We start from the raw sequence: 18,580 nt of genomic DNA, 5'->3' as shown, positions 1-18,580 counted from the left end.
GGCATCAAGCCTGCTTTGTGACAAGCCTTTCATTTAGGTCTGATGGCTTCCAGTGCAACTTTGCCAAAGACATCATCTGCCTTCTGGAGAGCTGGCCCACTTGTCAAGGTGACGGAGCACCTATCAGCTCGCCTGCCTGCCAGGAGCTGGCAGGGAGAGATGCAGTGGGTACTTCCAAATAACTGATATATTTGGAAGGCTGGTAGAGAGGAATAGCGAAGAAGTACTCCGAAATATATATTTTTTTCCAGTTGGGTAGACATAGGTCTTGGGAAATGTGTGTGCTCCTGTCTGTAAGGATTGTCATAGCTGCTAAAGATAAATGTGCCTTTTCTCAACTTCAGTCTTTTGACTGTAGTTAGGTGCTTCAAATAGTTTATTTTTATTCTTGTAAAATATTTGTTTCCTATATTCTGTGCTGTTTAACCACAGGGTGTCTATGTGAGTGTAAATTGGAGGCTACTGATTAAACCTGTAACTTTCACAGAATGTCATGGAGTGGCTTAGGTTGGAAGGGACCTTGTAGATGATCTTGTTCAATCCCTTACTGTGAGCAGGGTTGCCAGCCTCCAGATCAGGCTGCCCAGTTCCCCACTCAATCTCTCCAGGGATGGGGCACCCACAGCCTCTCTGGGCAATTTGTTTCAGCACCTCACCACCCTCTGAGGAAAAAAAGTCTTCCTGACATCTAACCTAAATCTACCTTCTTCCAGTGTAAAGCTGCTCCTGCTTGTCCTGTTACTATCAGGTGGTGTGAAAAGTTGGTCCCCCTGCTGCTTGTAAGCTCCTTTCAAGCACTGGGGTGGCTGCAGTGAGGTCTTTGCATGGCTCTGTATCTCTCCTGCACTGAGGAGGCCTGGGTGTAGTAGTCCAAATGGGGCCTCACAAGGGCAGAGTAGGGGGAGGCTATCAGCTCCCTCTCGCTGCTGGCCACCCCTCTTCTGATGCAGCCTGGAGCCAGCTGTTTCTGGTTTGTTTTCATGGTATTTGTTGGTTAAGCATCTGTCAGAAGTGACTTTCCTGGACAGTCTGCTGTGCGATGTTAGTGGTTAAAAGTCAGACAAATCTGACAACATCAGTGCTCAAAGATTTGCACTTCTGTGACTGAGATTGGTGAGCTCTTTGACATCATCCACACGTTTTCTGAGGAGCTGGTCAAGCTGATGTTTAACAGTATACGTGAAAGTCCTGCATGGAGTTGAAGGACCTGACTGTGCAAACAAAGGGGGGCAGAGCTGAGGTCACTTGTGGTCTTAATCTTCTTCAGCCTGGCTTTGGGGCATTTACCTACACACAGTTAATATTTTTCTCAAGTTATTTTGTCCATATTTGCATAACCCCGTGCGGTTGTGCTCCTTCACAAGGAAGAGTAAGACAAATTCCCTATGCTAGAGTGCTCTTCCAAAGAAGATTATGAGAGGAGAAAGGGCAAGGTGAGGGAGCTAGGAAGTGCTCATCAGTGCCGAGAGCAAGGTAAAGATGAATAGGTGTGAGTACTGAGGTCAAGGAGGTGCTTTGTGCTTTGGAAGTCGGCAGTGTAGCTGGGGAAGAAGCAGCAGAAGGGGACATGAAGATGTGCAGGGGCTATAAAATGTTTATTTGGTCCTTTGGAACTGATACATGAGAGGGGCAGTTACTGAAGTTTTAAAACCTTTATTCAGCTGGGGAGGGTGAGATGCTTCTAGTGTGAAGCTGGAAATCTGAACCACTCTAAGGGATGTGAAATTACATGTGATGAGATCCTTGCTGACCAAGCTGACTGAAGGATTTCATAGTTCAAGGAGCTGTCTCTTTTCTTGATGACTGGAAATCATGAGGTCTGTGTATGTGGTCTCCTGCATTTTCCATCCTTGCTGTGCTGAGGAGAGGCTGAAGAGATGTAGTTGAAACGAGAAGGAAATAACTACCATTGTCTCCACAAACTGCTGTGCTGTTGGAAGCAGCTGAAGGGCCCAGCTTGTCCTGCTGCTGTGGAGGAGCTGCAGTTCCCTTCTGCCTGAACAGTGAGCACTGTATCTATTTGTACAGCAATGAACTGCTTTTGTTTCCTTCAGGAATGTGCTCCGCTGTCTGGAGCGTTTCCATTTGCAGACAACCCTTGCCAAATTAATTTTATTTAATTATCTCCCAGAGCTAAGCTTGAATACATTTTGTGTTAAATTCACCGTTTCTCCCTCTTCTGAACGGAATGGACTTAATATCCTTGTTAAAATCTGATTAAAACTAAAATTGAGTTTTTTGAAGTCTGATTAGCCCATGAAATGGAATTTTTAAACCTAATTATGAATGGATTTGCATACATTTTTAGCACCATTGAAAAGAAAGTTGAAATATATTTATTAATGGAATCCTCTTCTACTGTCTCTTCGGGCCGTGATGGCTGCAGGAGGGTGGGAGAGGAGGAGGGAAGGTGGGAGCAAAACCTCTTCCTCTTGTGAAACATGCCCTCTTCCCTTCAAATTCATTCTGGAGGTGTTCTGACTCTCATTTCTATTCCCTTCTGCTATGCAGCCCAATTTAGGTAACTGGCCTTTCAGTTGAACTGATTTTGTGTATTTAAAGCCCTTGTGCTTTCTGAGAAGAGTGTGGGTGGGACAGCAGCATTTATTTCAACTGTTATGCTCTTCCCCTTCTTTCCTGAGGTACCTGATGCAAAATCAATAGGCAGCTCACTTCTCTCCTTTCTGAGAAATTGTTTGAGCATTTTAAGCCTGACTTTAAAAGCATTGTCTGACTCTGTATGTGTGCATGGGATTGTTTATGTACTTCCTGGGTTTGAAGCAAAGGTTTCCTCGTAGGATATATGCCTCTCTCACTGCAGTAATTGTGCCCATTCCCTCAGGGCTGTGTGTGGTTCTCTATGGGAGAAGGAATGCCAGCAGAGAATGTATGAGCCTGTCAGAGCTCAGCTTTTGCAAGGAGGTGTAATGAGAAGCAAAATGCCCATGCACAGTGGGGCTGGTTTTGTGGAAGGCTCACGCTGCTGTCAGTGTCACTTGTACTGGTGGAGAAGATCATCAGCTTACAGGAAAGGTGGAAATTGGAAGGAGGGGAATAGCTTTTTTTAATTCAGTCACTTCTCTTCTTTCCTGGGGTCATGAAGAACTCTTTGCCCTGCATCAGTTACAAACTCTTAGTATCTTATCTCTGTCATTCTGCCGTGTGCCATCTGCAGGCTTTTTTTTCCTGGCAAAAGTAATGGTAAATCTGGTAGAAATGGTATTGTGGTAGCTCTAGAAACCCCGGACTCTTTGCATAGCTCTGGAAATGCTTTGCCATGGGGCTGACTGCTCTGTAGTTACTTTTGAGCAGAGGAAACTTATTTCCATACGCCTTTGTTTTCATTTTAATCCTGTTTTTGCAGAGATGGAGTATGAAACATAGTGGGGGTTTTGAGTTTTGTAAGAAAAAGCCTGATTCTGGCACTGCTTCTTTGAGATGCTTCTGAAATGGGGAGATCTGGACAGCTGTGGCTCATCAGAGGAAGGAGGATTGAGCTGTGGATGGAGGATGCTTTCAGCTGGCACAGGCTCAAAATGTAAGCCAAAGTTGTGAAAGGACATTAAAAATTTTCTCAGGGAAGTAACAGGAAAGCTTCAGAGTTCAGCCAAGCTTAGGGAGAAAGAAGCTAACTGTGGCATTACGTTGTTTTGTGGCTTAATGGCTGCTGCTTTTGTTTGCATTTGTTCTCTAAATATCAAATCATAGAATGGCTTAAGTTGGAAGGACCTTAAAGATCATTGAGCTCCAACCCTGTAACATGGCCTGGTTGCACACACCTCTAGGGACGGGGCCTCCACAACTTCTCTGGGCAACCTGTAGATCTCTGTGACTTGTTGTGTAACCACATCTCCTATTTACACTCATAAGTGCTTTCTGTCTTCACAAACAAGCTCAAGAAGAATGAGAGAAGTTAAGAATATCTGATAGATGTTTTCTGCAGGCATGGAGCTGTTAGATTTGCAGTCATGTCAGTGAGGGGCAGAGCCTGGGAGCTGCAGATCCTGAAGGAGGGAGATCTTCAGTGATGTAGACACTGAGAAGACTTCCAGACCAGAGGTTTTTAATTCTTCATTGCTGTCTGGTTGGTTCTGCAAAGCCAATTTACCAACAAAAAAGCAACTGGCTGTGGTGGTCTTGTATATTCTACTGCACAGTGTGATGAAATGAGATCTTGAAGATGAATGTAGATGCAAGGGAGGATGTAGAAGTGGTGAGAAGCAGGAATGTTAGATTGTTTCTCTTTATGGAGAGAACAGGTAGTTCTCTTCTGTGACTGCATTTGTTATTTTAGAAACTGTTGTTTAATTTCATTAGTGCCTCCTCTAGAAGCTGCAGGCACTACAAGTGATTAAAACTTTACTGCTGTCATAAACCGAGATGATATCAAGCTGCCTGTGACACCAGCCCAGCTCTTATCTTCGCCCCAGTCATGGGAGCCTGTGGCAAAGGCACAGGGAGACTGTAATAGCTTTTGGCTGCCCTGTGCTTGGTGCAGGCAGCTGAGCTGAAGTGCTGGTTTGCTGACAAAGAGTGCAGTAATTGCTGAAATGTCTCTTTTCACATCTTTAATGTGATTACACTGCAGCAGTTCCACTTCCTGTGTATCTTTGCTTCTATTTCCTTGTGACATGAGTTGTTCGTTATTTATGGACAGTGCTGATTGGGTTTGGGCTTCCACAAGCAGGTTTATTTGTATCCACTTAGCACTGACCGCTGTGGCCTGCTTAAAGATTTGGTTATTTTCCCAGCCTTTCTTCTCATAATCATCATTCTTGGTGCTAAACCTTTCAGGGTGTGTGATCCAACTCTATTTTTGGGAATGAGGGGCTTGGGAGGGAAGGTTTTGGGTGTGGGAAACATAGTAATGGCTCTTTTTTCCCTTTACTGATTTAAAAGCAGTGCTTAGTTCCAAGGTAGAGGGCGTGTTTTAATATCACTGTGTCAGAGGACTTAGATGTGAAGCGCTTCGTATGTGCAGCTTGGGGGAGTTGGATGTTGAGGAAACAGAGTTTGAGGAAGAGGTGGGGTTGATGTGCTCTGCCCTCTAGGGAGAGTAGGGCTGAGGAGACTGATTTGTAAACTGCAGTGGGATTTTGTGCCATCCTTCTCTGGCTCTAACACTGTTACAACAATGTCACTCTGAGTTGTTCTTCTGTTTTAATGACTTGTGGAATCTGGTTGTACTGGGACCACGATGCTTCAATCTTAGCGTGTCTCTTGTCTGTTAGTACTTGCATAGAGCTGCTGTTTTGATGGGCTTCCGTGAAACTTTTGGTCTGAAATGTTGTTTGTCCTTCACTTTGAATGTTAAATTTTACAGGGAAAAAAAAAGAAATTCTGCCTTTGTTTAAAGTTGGGAAAGCTTTTTTTAGCAAAGCAGTTCAAAGAGCGCATCTCTCTAATCAGAGGAATATTTGTGTCCCTGGGGTGGTCACACTGTTCTAATTGGAACTTGAGCTTCTTTGAAGTCCTCTTTAATCCTCCCTGAGCTGGGGGAAGGGTTTGAAGGCAGCGCTGTTAATCTGAAACTTCTTCGTTTTTATTTACGTGTGTCTGGGGACCTGTGCAATTCATTTTCCTGAACTTGAGCTTGCTTGCCAGTTCTCATGGACAGCTGGGGGAGAACTGTGCTTCGTTAATGGAAGAGGCTGGAGGTGGGTGGTAGGGGTTGCAGCCACTGGTACCTGAGCAATGGGCTCTGAAGGGTAAAAAGCTTGGAGGCAATTACTGGGAAGTGATGCTGAAGTTGAACATAGGGTTAGACTCAGCAAAAAGCTTGGGTTTAAGCTCATGTCTTAGGATTAATTTATTAGTATTGCATTCATCAGAATAGCATTCCATACTGATACTGAACCACTTCAAGTTATTTAAGAAAATGAAGCTTTAGGATACAACTCTTGTAGCTGCAAACTTTGCATATCCTTTAAATGAACATGGGATTAAAAATTGCTATATTGGAGTTGAATTAGGTTTTTTTTTTTTCCAGTGTCCTGAGTCAGATTGCTTAAACTCTGTATCTCAAGCTCCAAAATTTCGTTTTTCTTTTGGTCTGGTTTAGAGAGTAGAAATCTAATCTTATCCCTAAGTAAATTATGCACATGACACATCTGCCCTGAATGGAGCCTCAGTGGCAGCTGAAGCCCTTTGGGTTGTCTTAATACAAATTGCTGCTGCTGCTGACAACGCAAGTATCTTCCTTAGGCTCTTTCTACTTCATTTGTTCCACTAATGTTTTCTTTTTTCCATGATAAATATAATAACTTACAACTTTGCATTTTTTTCTTCTTTGGTAACTTTGTTTTAGCATCCCATGCTTGCTGAAACCAGGCTGTTTCACTTTCTGCTCCTGCTAGAGGTGAGATGTCTGCTGTGAAAAGCTTTGAAATAATCCCCGATTGAGGTTTGGGTAGCTTTTAATTAATCAAAGCAACAGTCTTAACCTCAATTTTCTGTTTAGAAGAATAATGCTCCAGCTGAACATCTTATCAGTGTGCTCTTCGTTCTTTGTAAAATTGTTACCGTAACTTCACCTGTGACTAATGCTATTGGATTATACTTTAAAAAAATAGCTAAAGTAACTTTTATTGTAGCTTAAAGTTGCAATTTAATGTGCCTATTCCTGCATGATATGGACGTGGTGTGCGATAGTAATGGGATATAAATAAAAATAAAACATGAGATGTCAAATCCCTCTTATCTTAAATGTAGCTGAAAGCGTGGCCTAGACTCTTGTAAGGACTTGAAGGTAGGCAATAATAGTATTTCCTCTTGCTCTGTGTGAGGGATTTCGTATTACTGCTGGCAAATATTTGCAGTGATAAGAGTCTAGAAAAGTATTATGATCAGTAAAGATGCTGAAAACAATACAGGAACTGAGATGAATCAGTGTCCTGCCAGGGTTATCTCAGAGAAACGTCAAAGGAACAAGGCCATCAATTCAGTGAACTCTGCTACAGTAGTTAAACAAATGTATGTTGTCAGTACCCAGTCCTAGGGGCAGTATTTAACTTCTTTTGCTATCAGAGAGAAGCCCTGGTTATCTTTGAAAATGATGTCTTTGTTTGTAATTTCTGTACGTGTGGAAGTTAAGCCAGAAGGCTGTGTTTGCATGTTTTTTCTTTCCTCCTTGAAAGGAAGCTGATGTTCGTTGATTTCTTGGTACTCCAAGGATCTACAAATGTCTTTGAAATAATGTAGCATTCTAGAGCTAGTAGAGCTTCAGTAAAATGATCATTTTAATGCAATCAGTTTATTTCCATTCCTACTTAATTTGAATGCTGTATGTTTTCTAGCAGAGATTCTTCCATTGGAACCAGTCATCCCAGCTGGCCTTCAGCTTTGTGGGGCGCAAGTTCCTGAACCAGCTCTTATCTATTGACTTGACATTTAGAAAAAGAGATTTGTTTGGTTGCTTGGAAATCTCATTTATTCCTTCTATTTTGGCTTTTAGGATACCTCCTCAGCCCGTGTAATCCCAGTGGTTGGCCTGGAATCTTCTTGAGGGTTTCTGATGGGCCTCAGTTGAATGTTCTCTCTGAAATATACCACGTCTTTCTATTCAGAGCTCACTTCCAATGAGCCTATCATTGTGCTTCAGTCTCCAATTTCAGATGCTTATTTCTTATGGCTATTTACAATTGTTCAAATACCTCACAAGTCCTAGGATACGCTCATGATAAGAATAAGATATTCAGTTCCAGTTCTTTGGATTAGCTTGACATTATCCCCCATTGTGAAGCTGTATTTCCCCCCCCAACAAATAGTTCCTACTATCCTCTGTTGCTCTAACTGCACTGATGAATGGAAGCTTTAGGAAAAACTGCCTTGGCTATGGCTCCATGAAACAAGTTACTTTGTGTATTTCCTCACATTGTTTTTCTTTTCAGCAGTTTTTTTCTCAAACTGAGTTTTTGAAGGATAAAAGATTTATTGTGGCTTTTGCTGCTCCAGTAAAAGAAAATGTTACATTATTAAATATGTTTACAAATTGGGTTTGAAATCTTAAGGGCAAACGGCTACAAAACTACACACAGCAGAAACTACCTTTTGGCATCACCATTAATATGTAATAATAGTAAGTTAAATTGCAAATTGAGAAAAAATTTAATTGTAAAGATCGTGCTGATAGCTGCCCTGGTATGTGAGCAGCAGCAGCCACTTCCAAAATGATTATAAAGGATTTTCAACTTGACTACTTCTGCACCATTGCTTGTATGTACCTAAAATGTGCTTTAGAAGTTTGATTTGTTTTTACTCTTGATTTCTAATTTTTTGTTTTTTTTTTCTGGGGGAGGAGGGTGAAATGGAGCAAAAAAAAGAAAGCGTTATCCATGGAAGTCAGCTTAGTCTGGAGCAGTGCAAAGCTGTGATTGGTTTGGAATTTCAAACCGGCCGTGAATGAATCCATGAAAACTGAAGGATCATCCTCCTTAATGCAGGGTGCTGTTTTTTGATTTGTGAGAAATTGTGTAGTGATAAGATGTGATCAAATGTGGAGCAGAGCGAGGTGGTACGTGTGGTACTGGGCACTGCTGACTTGGAGAGGAGCAGTGCTGCTGTTTGGGGAATGTGCTGTTGATAGAGGGATTTCTCTCTCATTTCTCAAACAATAGTTTGAAAGAACTTCAAAGGCAGTGGCTGGTGAGGATTAGTAAGGACAATAGGCCTGTTAGGGCTCCTTGATAACCAACAAAAGGAAGAAGGGAAGACCCTAAGAACTGTTTATTTTCTTATATCGGAGAAACATAGGATACAGAATACTTAATAGCTTTACAGATATGCTCCGTGTTTCTTGAATTATATATTAAATGACTTATTCTTGGCTTTATAAACAGCTTCATTTTATGCAACTGTGCTAAAGACTAATTAAAATTCTTTTGTGCTGCGGCATGATTGAAATGTGGACTGTTGTCCCTTTTTCTTCCTTTGGGATAAGACATAGCAGTGCATGCTGCAAGGAGGAATTGATTTCATCTCCGTCATAATAGCAGAGAGATTGTTTTTATCCTCTTTTTTTATTTTGAGACTGAAGAGAGTCAAGACCAAGCCGTGACAAAATAGGCTTTGATTGGCTTGTAAATGTCAAGCATAAGTAAGAGCTTTAGAATCTATACAGTTTTTATTCATTACTTATTCTACAAATCATTAGCTTCTGTGCAAAACCCTGGAGAGTGGCAGCTGAATTGAGTGGAGAGCAAAACATGCTATGATTGGAATAAAACAAGTGGTCAGCTTCATGCCATAGGGTGAAACAGCAGAGCAATTGCAGAACATCCCTGTGGGTTTGCACCACTGCAAATTGAGCTCGAGTGGGGAATCTGCTTGTTGTTAGTAAGAGCTCAGTGTCATTTGTTCTGTTTATCTAGTTAGAACTGTCTTCCTCATTAATCTTTCCTATTTAAAGCATAGCCAGTTCTGGATCTTGGTGAAGGCTGACGTTTGAGCAGAGTTCTTTAAAAGAGAACATAGAATTATTCACCCGCTCCCAAAAGAAACCAAAGCAGTGCTGTGGTGCTGATCTCCTATGGTAGGGGCAGCCTGGGCTTCTCACCATGTCTGGGGCCAGATTACAGTTATATCTCACACATGAGCCCCTGGTGCTTGGCCCACCTGGCTGATGGTGCCTGACTCAGGCTGTATCACTGTAAGCTCAGTGACAGCTTGAGGATATATTTTGATGAGAGCTGAGCTGGTTAACAGCTCTGTGTTGAAAGGTGTGATTTCAGCAAGCTGATTCAGAACTTCAGTGGCAGAAAATGTACTGAGCAAAGCAAGTGACTCCTGCTGCAATGGTGGCAGGCAATTAGACTTACCCTGCTGTGCTTCCCCAGTTTCACCCAGAGAAGAGAAGCCTGAAAGACTACAGTGATGATTTGGGTGAGCTGGATCCCTTTTGGAAAGATGGCTTCCCATAACTTTAGCACATTAATCAAACTCGACAAAATTGCTTTTGTTTCATTTGTGGCCTCTCTTAAACCCATAAATCTCATGTCGTGTGATACAGCCTGCGATGGCCTGACTTCTGAGTCAAGATTTAGACAAAGACAGAAGCAATAATTTGTCTTAATTTCCAAATCAATGGGTTTGAAACTACTGCGTATGAAACTCCCTCTCCTTGAGGGCTGTTTCAGCCCTTCACGTGGCCACATCCCATTATGCAGTGTGTGCTAACCAGATTCCAGTGGTGTGTTCTGTGCTTGCTATTAGAGCAGTAGGTAGGAATGAGCAGAGTCTGGAATGTTAATGGCAGCCAAATGGTAAGGTGTTTGTGTTTCTAAAGTAGGAATGGAACATCAAAGATTAGTAGTTGTAATGTTATATCTAAGTGTATTATCTGGAATCCAAAACAGTTTTCTCTCATTTTTTCCTTTTTCAAGCTATGGCTTGATTAGATTAATTACTAATTTTTCAGTTGTTTCAAAAGAAACATTAATAAATTGTCTTTGGAATCATCAAGACACTTAAACACTTAAAATGCTGCTTTAGAAAGAAGTTGTTCTGCTTCAAGTGGCTAATGGGTACATTTGCTATGATAAGAAGCAATTGAATTTGTTGATTCTTCTGCACACAAATATGATGTTTATCTTTTAAGTGAAGGGAACTCGCTTTCCACTTCTCAGATTTTCTACGTTTGCTTTGTTTTTGACATAGAAGTATAAGCTTGCATTTCTTGGGGGGGGACGGGACAGCATGCACTGTACCTTGCTTTTGTTGTTTTTGACAGCTCTTAGTGCCTTAATTCAAACAAATAAAGATAAACGATTGCTCTGCAGTGCATTTTAATCAAGTGTTACTGCACACTAAATGTATCCTCATTACCCAGGAAATTTGAGAATTCAATTATTTTGTGTCCATCGTGTATGGTGGATTCCTGACTGCATGGTTTAGTGCAACACAGTAATAGAAGGAGGATAAAGGCATGAGAATGGTAGGAAATGGAGGCAGCTGCCTGGAGTGGGGCTGGAGAGGGCTGAGTTGTTGTGAAACGTCACTCAGAACTTCCAGGTGTGGACACGAGGTTTTAGTGGCTGTGTTTTCCTTCAGTGTAATGAAGAGAAGCCCGGGTCTGTTACCAGGATGGCGATGGGTGCAATGGGGAGAGGAGAGGGATGCTGTGAAAGGTTTGCTGCCAGTGCTTTGGGTTAGTTTGATCGAATGAAGGACTCTTTGTTGCTGCATTCTGACAAGGCTGTACGTTGTGGTTAATGTTCCTTGCTGTACCTTTTGAAAGGTGAGTCAGGGGCCTGAGCTGCTGCTGGACTTGCTGGTGAAGCTTGAGAAAAGCAGGCAGCAGTCCTGTAAACCTGAGATGCTGGGGTTGAAGCAGTTGCAGAGCTCGAGCATACAGAGAGGGCTGTTGGGGGACTCGCTTCAGGCGTACAGGAGGAGGCTGTTGCAGACATCTCACAGCCTTTCTAATCACACGGAAATATTTAAAGTAACTAAAATGCCTTTTCAGAATCCTTCTGTTGTTGTCATGTTATTGTTCTGTGTTTGTTCTTTTGACGCTGTTGCCTTTCTCTTGAAACAGCTGAAATTGTTTAAGAACAAAGTCCTCATGGGGAGAGGAGGCATTTGAAATCCTACTGTGCTTTATGTGCACCATAGAAAAGCATGTATGGTTTTATACTTTGAAGGAGGATGTTTACAAAATAAGGCATTGGTTTGAATTGAAGATAGAGCAGTTATGTTCTCACCTTCATTGCCCGATTCTCTTTGGTTGCTTTATTGAAGACTTCTGTCTCTGGTCTTCATCAGTTAATTGTGCTTGAGTGTAAAGCTATTTATGGATCCATCTAAAATGCTGTGCCAAAAATCTGGGGATGTTCCATCTCAGTTTAATGCAACTTAATAGAGACCTAAATCTGTGTCCTGTGTCAGTGTTGAATTGTAACTAGAGAAGTGTTTCAAGAGACTTCCAAAAATAGGTAAGTAATATGGTGTGTTATTAGTCCTTTATTTCCAAACAAACTGAAGATAAAACCAGAGAAGATCTTGGTCCCCCAAAAGGAATTGCCCAAGTGCTAATTTTTCTATTGAGTTTTGAACTACGGAAGTACAAGACAGATGTAATTCTTATGCCAGGTACCCAGCTGCAATCAAATCTGTTCATTTGCTGTGCATTTTGAAGCACTTTATAGAAGCAATGAGAGCTTGACATGCTAATAAATTATAAATTAAAATATAATCAGTTTTTTACTTTCTGAAACATTCTCATCTGCTTACTGAGTCGTGGTTTAATGTTACTTCAACAGCTGATTCTGGGTGCATAACTGTCAGTTCCTTGTGAAATGGTAATAGGTCCTTAACTAAGACAGCTCAGCACAGCTTTCTAGCAAGGGTCTGTAAAATGCTGATGGTGTGCAGTACTAAAAATATTGCAGAAGCCATTTTCCATGTGGAAAATTAGAAAGCATAGCAGTGGGGACTTGAAGTTGAGAGCAAAATAAAAAGGCTTGTTTCCAAATTAGTCTCAAATGTTCACATTTGTTTGGGTTTTGATTTTATTTATTTATTTATTTTTCTTAAATGTTATTGTCAAAGGAAAGGTGGTGCCAGGCTGGGGTGGTGGGACAGAGGAGGAGAGTTCTGGCTTCCCAGAATAATGGGACCAGAGCCAGCAGGTGATCTACACTTGTTTGAAAACCACTTTTGTCGTTTGTTCTCAGTGTTACCTTGCTAATTACACAGCACAGTGTTCAGTGTTGTGTTCAGTTCTAATAAAGTGCTGCTCCTGAATCCTGCCATTCCATGTGTGGTTTCGTACAGGATCTTGCATAAAGCCAGGCGTGCTTTAGGGGTTGCATGGGCTCCACCATTGCACTGAGGGAAGCTGCTTGCAGGGAGAGCACAGGGCAGTGCGTGGAGAAGCAGTTTTCCCACGGGGATCTGGATGTATTTATGTGAAGGCAGGGTTTCAGTCTTCTCTGGAGTAGCAGCAGTGATGCAAGTAATGTTGGTGAGCACCGCTGTCAGATTCTCTTACAGCAGACTTCTTGGCTTTTTAATCCAAATTAAGATATTGGTTGTTTCATAGGGAAGGGAGGGAGCTTTAATAAAGGTTCTTCACAGCTAGCCCATCAGGCAGGCACCTCAAGGCCAGAATGTGTGAAGTGTGCTGGGATAAAGGTGTATCTGCATGCAGCATTATTTTCAGAACCTCGTGAAATCAGGGCTGAATGGTGGACGTGGTGCTTTGAAAGGCTGACCAGCTCTCTTCAGATTGTAAGCACATCTGATTATATTTAATTGTGCCATTCCTCTACTTGGAACTGAGTAAATTTGGGTTTTGCTGAATTGTTTGATCGGGATGGGAAGTAGACTGCAGAAACAGGTTAGAAACCTCCTGGTGAAGGTGTTTGGTAACTGTGCACGAGGGATGTCTGTGTTCTGGACCATGCAACAAAATTCAGTTTTATGGAAATTAACTCTTCTTTCAATGCCCAGTGACTTTGTTTTCTATTATATCCATGCCACTCCACTTTTTTTTTTGAAGTCTGCAATGCCAGGAAAACATCCTCCAGAAATAAGTATAAGCCTAAAGCTGCCAATTGCTGGAACTTGGACTTGAATCTGATTGTTGATTTGAATTGCCTAACAGATGAGGATGATTTCTTTCAATTGGAGATCTGTCAGTAGCTATCATTACTAGAAATCTGTGGCTTTTATAATACTGTCTCATTTTACTATTGGATTAATTTCAGTTCTGAGTCCTAATACGTGATGGTATGAATTTCTGAGTACATGAGAATAGAACTGAGGCAAATACGCTTATCTGACCATTTAAAAATCTGTCCAATTATTTCATTGATGCAGAGACCAAACACTTCTGCTGGGAGGAGGCCCTCAATGCATTGCAAAAGAGATGCCTGCTATTATCTGCCAGATAAACCTGCTATATTTGGGTGAAGTTCAAGAGCCTTAGAATTACGCTTTTCAGAACCTTGTTGACTTGGCATTACACTCTGCAAAGGTTGTCCGCAGAAATCCCTGGGTCTGCTTGCAGATTCTTGGCAGACCAAGCGTGCCCAGTTCATTTCTTTCTGGTTGATATTTTTGTTTTGTTTTTAAGTGCCTGTCGACTTCAGCAGGTGAAAGAGGATACTGTGGAAGGGGAAGCATTTATCCTTACCACATCGCTGTATATTCTTGTTAGAAATCACTGTGGGAAGAAAACATCTACTTAAGGAAAGAAAATGAGTCAGATCTGCTTCTTGCAGATAGAAGGTGATGAACCCAGGCTGAAACCAGGTTGTTGCTGTATAGATTGCTTTGTAAGGTATGAATGTTCATGTTGACCACCTGCTTTGGAGAATATTTTTTTAATTTTTTTTTTATTTTACAGTTTTAGAGTTGGTTTATGGGTTCAAGTGAATACTGAGGTGCTGTGAGTTGGGTGGTAATTACAGCATACGCTGATGGCTTTAATTAAACCAGCTTTGATGTATGTTGGGAGAAGGATGCAACCCTGTCATCCTAAGGGACTGGATAGCTTTGGCTGGTGAGATTTCTTCATCTGCTTTTCGTGAGACCTTTCTCATAATCATAAATGGAATGAAGTCTTTCAATCAGTGATGTGTTAAAAGTGTCTGTTTTGTTTTGTAGGACGCCTGATGATCTCTCGAGGCAAATTGTGGCCCTGCAGCAAAGGGAGCTTGTGCTGAAAGAGCAGAACTCTACCATCACAAACAGGTAAGTGATACCAGTAGTGGATGCTGGGTAGCAAAATGCTGCCATATTAAGGCATGTGGAAGGAGAATAAAGACTTCAGACTGCGAGGACGGCTCTTTAGATTTCCCTGCTGCTCTGAAGAGCTTTCCATGCTATTGTTCTTTCCCATATTGACAAAGAGTTTTTTCCTCATGTAAATCCTAGCAGTATGAAAGAGACTAAATGTGGGAGGATGCGGTGAATAGTTTATCCAGTTTTATTTCATAAGCTGTAGTTTTTGGAAGGGGAGATAAGCATCTTTCCCAGACCACCACGTCACGAATGTGCAAAGCAGAGATCCTGGGGTAGGAGGGCAGTAAGAGCTCCGAGGGCTGTAATTTGCCTGCTTAGAGCACCAGTTTGTATAGGTGTGTTGGATGAGCACGCCTGTAGTTTTGGTGGCAGAACACTGCTGGACTGTAAAAGGAGCAGTTGGTTTATAGAGCAGGGATATGTATGTAAAACTGGAGAGTGTCTGAGCCTTTGCACTGATGTGGGAGCGAGCATCTCCTGGAGGAAACGAATTTGTCTGCTGGAGCTTTACTTTCCAGACTGCATGGGTTACACGTGGCATTTCTTAACGCGATTCCATTGTGCGCCTGAAAGCACTTCTCACCCTCAGTGCACTTCTTTTTCTGCCCTGATGTCTCTTCCTGTTTAGAAGCAGTACCTCCACCTTTAAAAATGGTGCTTGGGCAGTTTGCATTGCCAAAGCCTTGTCTAAGCTGCAGAAGCATGGTGAATTTCCACCTTTGGTGTAATATGTTAAATATAAAGCATACATGTAATCGAGCTCTGGGCAAGTGCTTTTATTTGTCTTGGGCTGTATTTGCATGTATGTCTCCTGAGATACGTGGTAGATTTTGGTTTGAGAGGTGGTCGTCTTATGGTCTCTGCCTTGTGAATGATGGGCAGAATTCAAGCAGGGTGTTAAAAGCTTTGTGTGCTGCTGCTTTTAAAAGCATTTAGTCGGTTGTAAAATTGTTAGCCAAGTGTAAACTGCCAGGAGTGCAGTGTTTGCATTTCTGTAAAGAGTTTTGAGGATGACAAAGACCGTCACTAATATTAGAGGGAAGAAAAGGCATTTCATATATTAAAAGTGCACCAAGCAAATCTCCTGAAGTCATAATTGATCGAACAAAAGAACATCGGTAATGTTTGAGTTGTTTTTCTTCCCCACAGTCTGCTACTCACAGCCTGTCAGAGCAGTGTTTTTTCTAAATTTATTAATGGCCAAAGGGAATCATCTGTTGAAAAAGCAGCCTTTTGGTGCTGTCTGTTCATGCTGGATGTAATTGTGCCTATTTAGTTTAAAAGTAAAAACATGATTAAGATTACTTTTTGATTTCAAGTGAAATGGGCTGTAAAGCGGCTTAAATTAAAATTGTAGCATTTTCTTGATGAAATGCTCTGTATGTCATTTCCAAAACTAACAATTTTAGCTTTCTTCTGCCACATACCTTATTCTGTCTTAAAGTAGGCAATAAGATACAGTTTTTAAAACCTTTCATTACGGATGATTTGAAAGTTCCCGAGAGAAGGTCTTGAGTCTCTGGAAATAAAACCTTGTTAAGGAAGCAAATCTAATTTTCTCTTTTCACTTGAATGACACCCAGATCCAGCTGATGATTTTCTTTTGTTTCATAATTGCGTGCAGAGTGGACTGCATGTGACAGTAACTTAATATGTGACCATGACTCCCTCTAGTGATTGAGCCCTGCAGTGATTTGGCTTTCTATTGTTTTCTCATCTATAACTTCATTAGCTTCGAGTTGGGATGTGTTCTGTCTTCAGTGCTGATGGTTCTGTATCTCACTTATAAATAGTTGGTGGTTATTTGTGTACAGAGCCATATGCAAGAGGAATTTTGCCTATCATATTAAGCTTTGATTAAACTTCTCCATTAAAATTAATGATTTGGTAGCTACTGAAGGAAACATCATCAGAAGTTGGCATCTGAGTTTATTCCTGACATTAAAGCAGGGAATCAAAGATAGTTCTGGGTTACCTCTTGCTGCCATGCAAAGCTCAGTGTTCAGTAGAAGAAATTGGAGTGATGTTGCAGACTGAACTGTCATGAACAGTCTTTGCTTTTTTCCTTAGAGCACTTGCACTGGGAATGGATGGGATGTCTGGAGCACAGTTGGTCAGCAGACTCACTTGCTGGTGGCTTAACCCAAATAACAGAGGCTGCGTGCAAACTGAGTGGTGTTTCTGGTCATCAAGGAGCACTTTGGCATAGGCAGAGGAGGGCCTGTTATGGTTCTTTGCAAGCTGAGTGTTCTGTCTTTACACTGCAGTTGTCTGTCTTCATTTTAATTGCTAGTGATAGCATCTTGCCTACATGTTAGCGTGGTGAGCACTTGCTACATCCTATTTGTGTCACAGCCTGATGAGGAGTCCTCAGTTTCTATTTGATAAAAGGAGGTGTTTGATAGTGAGACAGGAGTTGATTGCTAATGTGGCCAAACATGAGCAGGACTTGACTTCAGAAAACAAGACAGGCTTGGAAAAGATGGCATAAGGGATCAGATTGCTATGTAAGGTCCCTTCTCTTCCTATAGAACTGGAGACAGGTGTGTGGCTCAGCTGCTTCACAGTGTGCTTCAGGTGATCTAGAATGAAGGGTTATGGCACATGGTCATTCCTGTAATGCTGTTTTCCACAGGGCATATGGCTTCATTAAACAGGTTGGACTTCACAATTGCTAATGGATTGCTGATGGTCTCTTGTCTGTGTGCAGCACTGACACTGGACCAACAAGGTGTTGTGTAAAATACAAGGCAACGTGAAGTCAGTGCCTCAAACAGAATGAAGGGCACCTGAAGAAAGGGAGAGCAGTGCTAAATCTTTGATCCTGATGCTGGGATCTTAGTGCTGCTAGTTTATTCCTGTCACCTGGTGAGTTTTGACATACAGTTTTATATGTGAAAAGGGATGTTTAGAATGTGTTTGAAATGATATTTTCTTTCTCCAAGTGCTCACAGAGTTCTCTTAAGAGAGATGGTTGTTTACACCTCTATTCGTATAAATCACGTAAAGTTGACTTACCCAAACAACCTGCTGTGTGTGTTATCGCTTACAAATGAAATACAAACCCAAAGCATTGAAGGCTAGGGAACAGAGATTGCACACTGAACAGAAAATGTTTTTAAGAGAGCCAGCAGGACTTCTTTTCCAAGCAAAAAAGACAATGAGTGAGTAATAATAAGATTGGAGCCATCCGTCTCTGAGCTGCTGGCTCAGAAGTGTGCTGTAAATCCACTGCCCATCTTCTCCTTTCCTTGGATGTCCCATAGAGCGTCAGTCACAAATACAGATGGAGCCTGTCAGCCTTTTCTCCCCTAATCTTCTGGAAAGTTGGGCGGAAGTTGGGCGGAAGTTTAATTACAGTGAAATGTCTTTTATCTGACAGCGAGAGGAGTGCTGGCTTTTTGATAGGCTTTATGAGTTATTTTGTGATCAAAAGAAGCACTTAATGTCTAATATAGGACAAGGTAGGGATTTTTGTGTAACTATATGGCACACTGCACCTTGATTTATACGTGGGGATGTATGTGTATCTAACACCAGACAAATGTTTATTCGTAATGCTTCAGGGCAATATTAACTGCTGGCAGGTTCTGTGTTCATTTAGAGCAATGTTATGAAAAAATGACTGGTGGGTATTGCTCTCCTCCTCAAAGTGAATCTTTCATGCCTTTTTTTATTCTGGAAAGTAGTTGATAGCGTCCCATTGAGTGACCTATCTTTTCAAATAAACATACTTAAACAGTGAGCTTCCAGGCTACATCTGGCTATTCATGATGATATTGAGTAGCTACAAAGCTTCCCTGATTTTTCTTCCCTTGTGCAATAGTGAGTCTCT

General features: G+C 41.6%; 1 protein-coding gene across 6 annotated transcripts in view; it reads left to right on the top strand.

Moving 5' to 3' along the window:
• The window catches only part of MAD1L1 (mitotic arrest deficient 1 like 1), a 320,530-nt gene that overhangs the window by 20,631 nt on the left and 281,319 nt on the right, over positions 1 to 18,580 (top strand). For 4 of the 6 annotated variants that reach the window (XM_042864053.1, XM_042864056.1, XM_042864054.1 and 1 more), the window contains exon 10: positions 14,608 to 14,694. In XM_042864053.1, the coding sequence (XP_042719987.1) occupies positions 14,608 to 14,694 (87 nt within the window). The other 2 variants (XM_042864057.1, XM_042864058.1) reach the window with 2 other exon arrangements.

Source organism: Lagopus leucura, unplaced genomic scaffold, assembly GCF_019238085.1.
Source record: "Lagopus leucura isolate 7727_CA_CO unplaced genomic scaffold, USGS_WTPT01 Super-Scaffold_760, whole genome shotgun sequence".
Taxonomy (NCBI): domain Eukaryota; kingdom Metazoa; phylum Chordata; class Aves; order Galliformes; family Phasianidae; genus Lagopus; species Lagopus leucura.
Note: the sequence above shows the minus strand (reverse complement) of the source record. Positions and strands in the feature narration are given on the sequence as shown.